The 12,859-nt window shown below is 40.2% G+C and overlaps 1 protein-coding gene and 1 long non-coding RNA gene across 3 annotated transcripts in view; one reads left to right on the forward strand and one right to left on the reverse strand.

The window, feature by feature from the left end:
• LOC309474010 overlaps positions 1–12,859 on the forward strand; it is a 94,453-nt gene that overhangs the window by 14,492 nt on the left and 67,102 nt on the right. The window lies entirely within an intron of this gene.
• Positions 1,446–12,859, reverse strand: part of LOC309514163 (target of Myb1 membrane trafficking protein) — a 13,584-nt gene continuing 2,170 nt past the window's right edge. Inside the window, exons 3-16 of one of the 2 annotated variants that reach the window (XM_082190321.1) lie at positions 11,287–11,365; positions 9,620–9,769; positions 9,419–9,553; positions 8,212–8,349; positions 7,515–7,631; positions 7,081–7,214; positions 6,496–6,550; positions 5,470–5,587; positions 5,187–5,256; positions 5,016–5,091; positions 4,887–4,940; positions 3,777–3,836; positions 2,170–2,206; positions 1,446–2,057 (exon numbers count right to left, since the gene is read on the reverse strand). In XM_082190321.1, the coding sequence (XP_082046447.1) occupies positions 1,915–2,057; positions 2,170–2,206; positions 3,777–3,836; positions 4,887–4,940; positions 5,016–5,091; positions 5,187–5,256; positions 5,470–5,587; positions 6,496–6,550; positions 7,081–7,214; positions 7,515–7,631; positions 8,212–8,349; positions 9,419–9,553; positions 9,620–9,769; positions 11,287–11,365 (1,366 nt within the window). In that variant the 3' untranslated portion in view covers positions 1,446–1,914. The remainder of the gene's footprint in view (positions 2,058–2,169; positions 2,207–3,776; positions 3,837–4,886; positions 4,941–5,015; positions 5,092–5,186; positions 5,257–5,469; positions 5,588–6,495; positions 6,551–7,080; positions 7,215–7,514; positions 7,632–8,211; positions 8,350–9,418; positions 9,554–9,619; positions 9,770–11,286; positions 11,366–12,859) is intronic. The other variant, XM_082190322.1, reaches the window with a different exon arrangement.

Below are 12,859 nucleotides of genomic sequence, written 5' to 3' on the forward strand. Positions count from 1 at the left end.
CCTTCAAAACACATGAACCTGAGCAGATCCAGCACAGCATCATTAGAGATGCCATTAAACTCCCTCATATCTCAAAGCACATCACACTACAATAATTATAAACGTGAACCACTTACAGAGGTCTTACTTGTACCACCTGACTGTTGCAGATTCATTTCAGCATTAATAGTGTTGCCAGAGAAACGCATAAATCTGAGTCTGAAGACGTGAACAGCTCCGGGTAGAATACCAATGGATTGCCGTGTCTAAATTACAGTTCTGACATGGCGTAAACACAGCAAATATTCGTTGTTTTGGTTCAGGAGGAACTGTAAAAAGTTGTTGCTGTTCGTTTGCGGTGCTCGGTGACTGACGTCAGTCTAACTCTGCATAGCATGAACCGCGCAGATGGCGTGTGATGTCTGCCGCGCGAGCAGGTGCGCGGAGTTATGGAAATACATACACTGACAGGAAGGTAGGACATCATCGTATGCATTCGGACCGAGAATTTTTTTTATATTTTTAATCCTGAGACTTCCACAGAAGATATATGAATATGAACATTTTTAAATTAATTCTATTATTGATTGCTATCAGGATGTGGTGTGAGTTTCAATCAGAAAAACAAAGCGTTAATGAAAAAAAACATTGTCTACCCTGCCTTTAGTGTAACAGAAGCCCGTTCAGACCTAGGGTGATATCTGTTTATTGTAAGCGATCGCTGCAGTTTTATCGTCTGCCACTTTAAATGCTCTCTTTAAAGTAGGATGGATTTTGATTGGCTGTCCATGTTTTTATTATTGGTAAAAATCGTTTTGAAAGTGATTTCAACGATAGGAAGGCAGCTGAACGTTCTCTGAGCTTTAGCAAACACTCTGGCAACCTTTGTTTTTCACAAAGTTATGAACTAATAGAACGTTCGTTAGTTATCTGGTCTAATGTTCTCAAAATATTACCACAAAAAGATAATTTATACATCATTCACAGAAATATTTAACGTAACGTTCCCATGATGTCAGCATTATGGGTAGAATGTTCCATTGACATTCGCACTACCAATTGTATTTTTTTTATTTTACGTTTAAAAACGTTTGAACGTTCAGAGAACATTCAGAAATAGCATTAGCAAAACGCTGTTAGAACATATTTCTGTTAGCTTCTCTGTGACATTATTGTGATAGTTGTGGTGTGGACTGCTATTCCAAGTTATAAAAAAAATAAATAAAAAAAATTAAGAAGCCACAATCATTTAAAAATAAATGATATGCACGGATAAATCACTTAGCCTTAATAAATACTGCAATATTCTATTAAAAAAACAGTCCATTTTATTTTCATGGTGACTTTTATCTGATTCTCCATCCATCACATGTTCAACACCCACATCGGCTCTGGAACGCAAATGATGCCAGAAGTCTCATTTTTGAGAACTATCCCTCGAGCGATGAAACTCAAACAAGACGCACTGGTTTGGATGCTTTTATACGTTTTTAAGTGAGAAATTCAAACATGAACATAATTACAGATACAGCTAATCAACCATCACACAAACCACACGATCTGAAACAAACATGAACATTACAGTGTCAGTTTATTCAGTCAGAGTCATAAGTCATTCTTATCATCATGGTTAATTTACAACATAAATTAATGCTTTTTACACTCAGTGAATATGCACGTTAATAAAAATTAACTTACAAAGGCAAAAAACAGCTTATTGGTTGTTTTTATGAATGGTCAAAAGGTTCTCTCACACACACACACACACACACACACACACACACACACACACACACACATTAAAGGCCAAATTCAGTATTAGAAACAAAACTAAAGTGAAATGAAGATGAGGATCTGCTGTGGGAGTCTTCCTCAATGAACATGAGGATTTGAGCACAGGAAGTGATGCGTTCGGGACTTCCTGTGTGATGGCTCTCAGAGCGTGAAGATCTGCTCGTGGTTTTGCTCCTGCGTCGCCTGTCGAGGGCTTGAGTGAACGACGCCGGCAGACGAGACGTTATTCATCAAGGGAAGATGATCTGCAGCTTCAGCTCGGCCTGCTAAAAACTTATCAAACTCTGTCAGCGAGAAGAAAGAGAGCAGAAAACATGACGGATGACTAACAGTGTGTGTGTGTGTGAGAGAGAGAATCAGATATAATGAGAAACACACATCCGCACAGACTCTCACCTTCACTGGTCACACCCTCACTTTCATCAACGTCAGGCTGAAAAACATCATCAACATGTTTAGAAGGGAATACCAGCAGTTTACCACCGATTATCACACTGACATGGAGACAAAAGACATTATTTCATGATAAACAATTCGAGCAGTAGTAAGCTATAATAAGTTGTGTGTGAATGCACAGCAAAAAGGCTTCTTTTACTAAGTATTTTTGTCTTGTTTCCAGTCGATATCTAAAAATTCTTAAATCAAGATGCATTTACTAGATAATTAAAATGACATAAGATGTGACAATAAGAATTAAGAAATCTAAGTTTTTGCTTCAAACAAGTAAAATGATCTGCCAGTGGAATAAGAAAAATAATAGTTTCCATTTGATCATTCCTCTTACCCCATTGGCAGATCATTTTGCCTGTTTTAAGAAAAAACTCGCTTAATTCAGTTTTTTTTTTCTTCAGAAAACAATTTCTTATGTAATTTTGCTTATCTAGTAAAAAAAGTAAGAAAGGCATTTTTTCTCTCTACTAGAACAGGTTTTCCTGCTTGAATGTTGATTATTTTCCTCATATTCTCCATTGTTGCGGCTCCTCTCCTCCCAGTCTGTCAGTAATGCTCTGTTTACTTCCTGTCTCTATGAAGCCCCTCCTCCTGAAAAGCACACTGTGCTCTGATTGGTCGGCTGGAGCAGTGTGTTGTGATTGGTCGTGTTTGGGAAATGTCCCGCTCCTTACCATAACCGCCAGTTTAACACACTCCTAACTAACTCAACCAGGCCCCGCCCCTTTATTCTGCGTATGAATTATTATAATGAGGAATATTGTGATGTGTTCGTTCCCGGCAGAAACTCAAGACTACAATGGAGGCGTTTCAGGAGTTCAGAAACACTGACACTGATATAGAGGAGAACTCCCGCTGGAGGGACTTTGTGCTGTTTGAGCATGAAACATTACACACTACAGAAAGTATTAAAATCATAGACTGTAAAAAATATGGGCGTAGTGTCCGTGACGTCACCCGTACGTTTCTGAAGAACATTTTTGAAGCCCAAAGTGGGCGGAGCCGGCCGTCGCCATCTTGGCAGCGTCACTCCCGGATAAACGAGAAAGAGGCGGATTAGCTGAGGTGACATAAAGCTAACAGACAGCAGACAAACGGCTAGTAGTGACATCAGCGGCAATCCACCTGTCACTCAAGTGGCCATGCCATTAATTATGCAGAACTTTAAGGCTTAATATAATTTAAATGGATGAGTTATAAAAATATTCACCCCCCTCACAGTCATCATGAAGGGCAAAAATTAGCTATATAGACCAAAACCACTTTTTGCACCAGGCTGTAAACATGCTTTTTCTGCTGTAAAGTTGGGCATTTTAACATGAGGGTTAATGGGATTGAGTCTCTTCTGCAGCCGGTCTCTAGTGGCCAGTCGGTGAACTGCAGTTTAAGTCTCATCAGTGTTGGATTCAAGAGAGAGACCGGAAGGATGCCGCTTGGTTAAAAAGCAGAATATATCCTCATCAGTGTGTGCTGTGCTGTGACTCCAGCAGGGGGCGCCGCTGATCAGCATTACACACACGTATTGATCAGAGTAAAAACAGATCTCTCTTTACCATCTCTGCACACAACCACCTCTCGATGTCATCCATGGCGGAGCTGCGTGGAGCCGGAGCCTGACGGACACAAAACAACACAAACGTTCCTCACAAGATCTCAGTTTGTTTTATATTGATCACCGGTGTGTGTGGTACTGATCCATTAGAGATGATTAGAAAGTTACCCTTCATCTGTCAGTACATGCAAATCACACAGATAAGAGAGCCAACGGCCAACCATCACCTGACGGCGGACATACACCTCACAAACATGCCTGTCGCATTATTGATTAATCATCATTATTTGATCTAATCACAATTATTTGAGATAACCGCAATAATTGAGCAGAATCAATTTTAATCACATTTTACCATCAAAAATAAGGGAAATTTAAACTCTTAAAGAAATGGCATCAAATGCATGATATTGTGCGAGTCTCCTTTTCCGGTATACAAATAAATATTAAAAGGCACTGTTATAAAGTGCATAAAGATATTTGACAGGATTTGTGAGTTTGATCAGTATGGAAGCTTGTTTCCGCCACGGTATAAAACTATTTAAATGATAATTGGGACTTTTTATCTCACAATTCGGACTTTTCTCCCCTCAAAATTGCCTGATATAAAGTCAGAATTGCTTTTTTCTTGCAATTGCGAGTTTATATCTTGAAAATCTGACTTTTTTTCTAACAATTCTGACTTTATAACTCGCAATTGCATCGTTAAAATCACGCAATTCTGAGGGAAAAAGTCAGAATTGTGAGATAAAAAGCTTTTTTTATTCTGTGGCGGAAATAAGCTTCCTTGAATCAGACTGCATTATATATATTATATGAATTATATTACAATTAATTATATAAATATAAATTTTCACAGCATTAAAGTAAATCTTATTTTAGTTCACTTTTTTATTATTATATATGATTCACAAATCATTATTTTTATGGCAATTAATCGTCAGCACAAAATTCATGATCGTGACAGGCCTCATTTCACACCAGCTGCAAAGAAACCCAAAGCATGATTGTAGATTAAACGTGAAGGAGGATCTTCCACATGTACAGAAGCCGTTGTGTGTGTTTTTTGAGTGAATGAATGGAAGTGTGTATCGGCGACTCTGAAACCCACCAGACCCTCACTGTAAATCCACTGAGACTGACGGACCCATTCGCTCTCACCGTCCTTCACACACAAACACACCTCTGCATGTCAGACACAGTACTGTACACGTGTGTGTGTGTGTGTGTGTGTACTGACCCCTGCCGTCACCTGCAGCCGCGTGTCCAGAGCTTCAGCCAGACCCTCCACTGCACCCGGGTGCTCGTACCGAACACTACACACACACACACCACAGCATCATCACACACACACACGGCTCACTTCACATGCCCGATAAAGACCTTCAGATGAACTGTGTCAAACACAAACCTCTTCCTCTGTTCCGCCAGAGAACTGCTCCTCGTCTGAGCAAACATGTCAAACTCCTCGTCTTCAGGCGCTGAGACACACACACACACACACACACACACACACACACACACACACACACACACACAGACACAGACACAGACACAGACACAGACACACACACACACACAGACAGACAGACAGACACACACACAGACACAGACACAGACACAGACACACACACACACACGTTACGTCCAGGTCTCTTACACTCATTGAAACCACAGAACTGGATCTCTCTCACCTGAGTGGTTTGTGAGGTCAGATGGAGGGCGGGGCTCATGTTGATTGACAGCTGGGGGAGTGATCTGATTGGGTGATGGAGACTCAGGGCTGAGGTCAATAAGGTTTCCATTCTCAGTCTGGTCACATAAATCATTGCGTAGATATATAGATAAATATCAGTATGCAATCATATAATTACAAACGATCTTTATAGATGTTATTGTAAAGCTGCATTGGATTAGATATTAGATATTTACACTATTTTCTAACAGGTGTGATTCCACAATGTTTCATCGGTTGCTTGGCTTATATTTCTGTGCAGTTGGGCTGAGTAGCTCCGCCCACCGTCAATTCTCATTGGTCCAAATCAAGTTGGAAGTTAAAATTCCATTCATTTTCTCTGGATGATAATTATTTTAACCTTTAAAAACAGGAGTACTGTGAGTTCAAGACTGTTTATCGATGGTTTATGCTTTTGTTGAAGCCACACGTTTGCATTATCTCAACGTGTTTTTAAAGTAATCTACGTAAGTAATCATGCATGATTTTTGCCCTGAGATTACTGCATATATACATATCTGGTACTGTCGCGTATCGGTCAAAAATCACCAAATATATTTTTTTATTTCAATGAAATGATAGTAATATATTTTAGTTTGATAATATTTTTTATTTAATATTTTGTATGTTTAGGGGATTTTTGCATTCGTTTTTTTTTTTTTTTTAAAGTGAACTTGAAAAAAATTATAAAATGTTACATTTATTGTTCTGAAATATGCACAAAAATACCATTTAACATTTTTATATAAAATATATATTTTCCAAAACACATTTTACTCTAAAACTTGAAGAAAATCTAAGGCATAATTCTGAACAAGTTGTGTTCCAAATATGAGGTTGATATCTCAAAAAATGAGCTTTCAGTCAGTGTGTGTTTGGCTGCAGTACCAAACACTTCCACTAGAGGAAATTCGTCTCCAATTCATTTTTATATAATTTATATATAAAAAAGATTATGAGTCGGATAAAGTAGATGAAGACTTACCTGTGGTTCCTGCTGTTCTTCTGTGTTTGATTTCTGCATGTTCAAACGGTCAAACCTTCAACCAGAGAGAGAGAGAGAGAGAGAGAGAGAGAGAGAGAGAGAGAGAGAGAGAGAGAGAGAGAGAGAGAGAGAGAGAGAGAGAGAGACACACACACACAGAGAGAGAGAGAGAGAGAGAGAGAGAGAGAGAGAGACACACACAGAGAGAGAGAGAGAGAGAGAGAGAGAGACACACAGAAGAGAGAGAGAGAGAGAGAGAGAAAGACAGAGAGAGAGAGAGAGAGAGAGAGAGAGACACACACACAGAGAGAGAGAGAGAGAGAGAGAGACACACACACGAGAGAGAGAGAGAGAGAGAGAGAGAGAGAGACACACACAGAGAGAGAGAGAGAGAGAGAGAGAGAGAGAGAGAGAGAAAGACAGAGAGAGAGAGAGAGAGAGAGAGATATGGGAAGTGTTACTGTAGATCTGGAAACTGGATTAGACTCTCGCTGCACTGGAGCGTCACCTGTGTGTGTGTGTGTGTGTGTGTGTGTGTGTGTGTGTGTGTGTGTGTGTGTGTGTGTGTGTGTGTGTGTGCCACACCTCTCATAGCGGATGAACGCGTTGTTGAGATCATCATTGATCAGCAGAAGTTCTCCGATCATCTCGTCCTCTGATAGATTAGGAATCAACTCTACAACCCTCTGCTGCATCTGCTTACACACCGAATACAGCTGCTGCTCGCACACGCACACACACACACACACACACACACACACACAGGTTAGTCATGATCAAAACAAGACTACTAAAACGCAGGCACGCACACACACACACACACACACACACACACACACACACACACACACACACACACACAGGTTAGTCATGATCAAAACAAGACTACTAAAACGCAGGCACGCACGCACACACACACACACACACACACACACACACACACACACACACAGGTTAGTCATGATCAAAACAAGACTACTAAAACGCAGGCACACACACACACACACACACACACACACCTGCAGCAGTTCTGCGTCCGATGCTGAAGTCTCTCCAGGTTTGACGTGGTTCAACATCTCAGTCATGACGGTCAGGTTTCCTTTGACCAGATCCAGTTCAGATCTCAGCTTCTGCTTCTGGAGGAAAACCAGTCAGAACACACACACACAAACACTGAGCACCCCAGACCCCTGACCTTTAACCCCTGAGCACCCCAAACCCCTGACCTTTAACCCCTGAGCACTCCAAACCCCTGAGCACCCCAGACCCCTGACCTTTAACCCCTGAGCATTTCCTTCCGGCATATTAAAACATGCGTTACATATTCGTTAGAGTTAACTAGTGTCACAGATTTAATGTTCAGTGTATAAAATGTAGCCTATAAAATGTGTGACACTATGACTTATTCTGGACTAAGATGAAATGAAAATAACAGTATGTGTAATCTTGAATGAGAACAAGTTTCTCTTGCAGCTTCTCTTCTCTTCTCTGATGACGAGGGTGGGGCTATAATCTGTCACTCACATGAGATCAGCCAATAGCAAACCACAACCATCCAATAAATTCCCCACAGAGACAATCAAGCCCCGCCCACATTTGTTCTCGTTCCTGGAGCGATTCACTCGATATAAGACACAATAGAGGAGAGAAGACCAGCACAACTTCTGTTTCATGCTGACTAATGAGTCCCTCCTTGCTGAGCTCGTGTGTTTGTACCTCCTCAGGTGAAACAGGGGTCAGTTGTCCGTTGGATGGGACACACTGAGGAGTGTGTGCCGCTGGTGACGAGTTAGTGTGTGTCCTGGAAGCAGACGGAGACACGGATGAGGGAGGCGTCCCGTTTTCTGGAATACTCTGAGAGAGATGATGAAGAGTGAAGAGTTATTCACACAGTTGTTCTAACACGACAGCTAATATTACAATATATACATATAATGACCATTCTGTCATCAAACATAAAAGACGTTTAGCAGAATGTTCACGCTGCTCTTATATATTCACTACAGAAAACTATACTGGACTTAAAACCTCTACTATGTTATCCTTCACAGTTTATGTGTATCGTCTCTATGTCATGTTTCTATGTTATGTGTTTTTGTAATTATTGTAAAGCGACCTTGAGTCCTCAGAAAGGCGCTATATAAAATAAACATATTATTATTATTATTATTAAAACTACTAGACTTTTTATTAAAGTGCCCCTGTTATGCTTTTTCAGATAATACCTTTCACGTAGTTTGTAATAAAGCTGTTTGTGAATGTAAAAGCTCTGCAAAGTTTCAAAGATCAAAGTGCAGATAAACAGAGTTTTTGTCGATTCTGAACTGAAGTGAGTCGTCAGTAATTCAGTCTCACTTCCTGCTGATCCTACATAGGTTTGAAACTCATTTGCATAACACTCTTGATTGGCTGAACAGCGTCTCATAGCTCCGCCCCTCAAACACTGTAGTTTATCTGAGACTGGAAGAGTTTGGTTCATGTTGTTCATGTCGAGAAGACGCTCTTTGAGATTGATACGGTAAAACCCACGCCATCGTTACTGTTCGTATCACCTGTGTGTCAAGAGCTGAGATTCAGATATGATAATGAGTGTTTGGTTTCTGACCAATCAGAGCAGAGCAGCTCTCAGAGAGGCGGAGCTTAGAGAGACTGAATCCTTGATCGAAGCGTTTCAGACACTGAGAGAAAACAGCTGATGCTGCAGTGGAGATTATGAGGACATTAAAGTGTTTTTTGACCCTGGATGCATTTAAAATTATTGTAGGAGACTCTAAGACAACATTAGAAACCTTTAAAAACAGCATAATAGGGGAGCTTTAATATCTATGACTGGAAAACATTGTTGTAAAATTCCCTGATTAGAATAAAAGGAGCACTGTTTGACCCCACACAAACACTGGACGACGGTGAATGGGAGATTTACCCGGTTGGGTGTGTGGATGGGAGAGAGAGAGTCTAGATCCGTCATGGGAAACTGCAGGCCTCTCCGCCTCAAATCCTCATATACGCTCACCACTCCAGACAGAGAAGGACTGTTCCTGAAGGCATCGGCCCACGCCTGAAGCACAGAAGAGCGTCAATGCTCCGTCGCATTAATATTCTCAACACCTGCAGTGAGACGCACCTGGATGAGGTTCAGCACTCGGTCGTGGAGGATCATGGGTGGGTTGTTTTTGGGCAGGATCGCTCTGACCAGGACGCCCTCCACAAACTCTTTAGCACAGACGTACACATGGAAACGCTGGCCGCAGTTCTTCACACACGTCTCCAGAACCTGAAACACACACCGGCAGTGTGGGATCAATCTCCATTGATTGGCTGGAGGAGGAGCTGTCAATCTAGAACTAGAGGACCAACGCTCTAATTAAAGGATTAGTTCACTTTCAAAAAAAAATGTTGCTGATATTTTACTCACCCCGATGTCATCCAAGATATCCATGTCTTTCTTTCTTCAGTCGAAAAGAAATTAAGGTTTTTGAGGAAAACATTCCAGGATTTTTCTCTATATAATGGACTTCAATGGCAACCAACTATACCAATGTTCAAAGAAGGTTCAAATGTCCGTCTCAATGCAGCTTCAAAGTCTCGACACGATCCCAATTGAGAAATAAGGGTCTTATCCAGCGAAACGATCGGTCATTTTCTAAAAAATTTAATTAATACTTTTTAACCACAAATGCTCGTCGTGTACCATCTCTGAGATGTATTGCATCATCACGCTGGAAAGGTCACGCGTCACGTCATCTCTTTAAGTTATTTGTCTGTGTACTCCGGTTCAGAAAGGCAGGGAAGGGTGAAAAATTCCATCTCATTTTCTCCTCCAACTTCAAAATCGTCCGACATCTTTGTTTTAATTTATTATTATTATTATTATTATTATTTTTGTGACCTTTCCAACGTGATGCATCCGTGGCGCATCTCAGAGATGGTACAAGATGGGCATTTGTGGTTAAAAAGTATATATATATATATCTATATCTATATATATCTATATCTATATATATATATATATATATATTTTTTTTTTTTTAAATGATGATCATTTCGCGAGATAAGACTCTTATTTCTTGACTGGGATCGTGTCGAGACTTTGAAGCTGCATTGAGACGGACATTTGAACCTTCTTTGAACATTGGTATAGTTGGTTGCCATTGAAGTCCATTCTGTGTAGAAAAATCCTGGACTGTTTTCCTCAAAAACCTTAATTTCTTTTCGACTGAAGAAAGAAAGACATGGATATCTTGGATGACATCGGGGTGAGTAAATTATCAGCAAAAATGTTTTTGAAAGTGAACTAATCCTTTAAGCCCGCCCTAATTTACATGAAACTGGAACTGCAACATTTGGAAAAGCAAGCGCAGAACGTGGAAAGAAGAGCGAAGAGAAAAACAGCACAAGCTTACAAAAGAGTAAAATAAGAGCAGAAAATGCAAGAAAGCACAAAGTACAGAATAATAAAACCAAGGAAAACATCATTTTTAAGAAAGCATGAACTTAAGTTTAAGTTTTGTGCAAAATCAATTTGAATGTGTTCAAAGTTTTTATTCACGCTTATTGTATTTTGATCCGTGACCACATTGTTTGCTATTCTGATCATTTTGCATAATTTTTTTCAGTTTGTGCAATATATTTTTACATGCGTTTTTAAAGTTTTGATTCACGCCTATTATTTTTTGATCCGTGGCTTCAATAGTTTAGACGGGATATTGCTCCCATCGGCAGCCGTCTTATGATGAAGGAGACACACGCGCGATTCACTCCTGTAGAGGAAGTGATGTAACGAACACTCACGGTCAGAGCCAGCATCACCTCCCTGAAGTTCTTATTACCCACAATCCTCTTCTTTAAAGCTTTTGCTGCATCTTTGGGCCTGAAAAACAACACAGAAAGTCAGATGATCGGGAGAGACAGACGTCAGTACACTGCATCCGGATACTGCATACAAGTGTTCACAGCGCTTCACTTCTTCCACATTTTGTTTTGTTACAGCCTTATTCCAATTTCCAGATTAAATGTATTATTTTCCTCAAACTTCTAGAAACAATAACCCATAACGACAACGGCCAGCTCTAGGAAGAGTCCTGGTGGCTCCAGACTTCTTCCATTTGTAGTCATTGGGTTGAAATGAGCAGAAACTCAATGCTGCAGAAATGTTCCTGTGCCCTTCCCCAGATCTGTGCCTCGATACGATCCTGTCTCGGAGGTCTACTGACAATTCCTTGGACTATATGGCTTGGTTTGTGCTCCGACATGCACTGTTAAAGGTGCAGTCTGTAAGAATGACAGCTAGTGGTCGAAATCGGTACTGCAGTCCAAATTCAAAATATCGTAGATCGTTGTTTCCCCGCCTCCTCAGACTCGACGCTCACATGTTTGAAGACATGCGACAGGAACGAGCGCAATTGACAACGAAAGCCGAGAAGACTTACAGACTGTAAGTTAATGAGTTGATTTATTCACGTTTTAATATGCTCTCGTTCATAGAGATTTTTAGATGGATACCGAGGCTTTTTAGGTTGTGTGGAATCTGCAATCTCTGACCCAGTTTGTTTGCTCATTTCCATGGTTGCATACGCTGTGTTTCCTGCCAAATGGCATCCCGGATGTGGGAACACTATTGGCTGAACTGGCTGTGGGCGGAGTCACACAGACCAAAACAAAAACCGACTGACAACACGGAACGTGTAAAATAATAAGTAAAATAACTGGCTGTAGAAGTGTTCTTCAGAGAAACGAGTATATTAGCATGTTTCCTAAATATCTGCAAACATATTATGGTATTTTTTATGCTTTAGTAGAGTAAAAAAGTTACATACAGCACCTTTAACTGATGGACCTTATACATGACCCTGGATCACAAAATCAGTCACATGTTGCACGGGTTTATTTGTGGCAATAGCCAACAATACATTGTACGGGTCAAAATTATCGATTTTTCTTTTATGCCAAAAATCATTAGGATATTAAGTAAAGATCATGATCCATGAAGATATTTTGTAAATTTACTACCATAAACATATAAAACACTTATTTTTGTGAGTGAATGCAGCACAATCGCCAACATAAATGTAGAACTTTAAAGGAGATTTTCTCAATGTTTCGATTTTTTTGCATCCTCAGATTCCAGACTTTTAAATAGTTTTATCTTGGCCAAATATTGTCCTATCATAACAAACCACACATCAATGGAAAGATTATTTATTCAGCTTTCAGATGATTGATACAATTGATGTGACTGTTTTTGTGGTCCAGGGCCACATATAGACAGGTGTGTGCCTTTCCAAATCATGTCCAATCAACTGAAGTCACCACAGGTGGACTTCAATCCAGTGCAGAAACATCTCAAGGATGATGAGTGGAAACA

The sequence above is a fragment of the Leuciscus leuciscus genome (assembly GCF_965113295.1).
Source record: "Leuciscus leuciscus genome assembly, chromosome: 14".
Taxonomy (NCBI): Eukaryota; Metazoa; Chordata; class Actinopteri; order Cypriniformes; family Leuciscidae; genus Leuciscus; species Leuciscus leuciscus.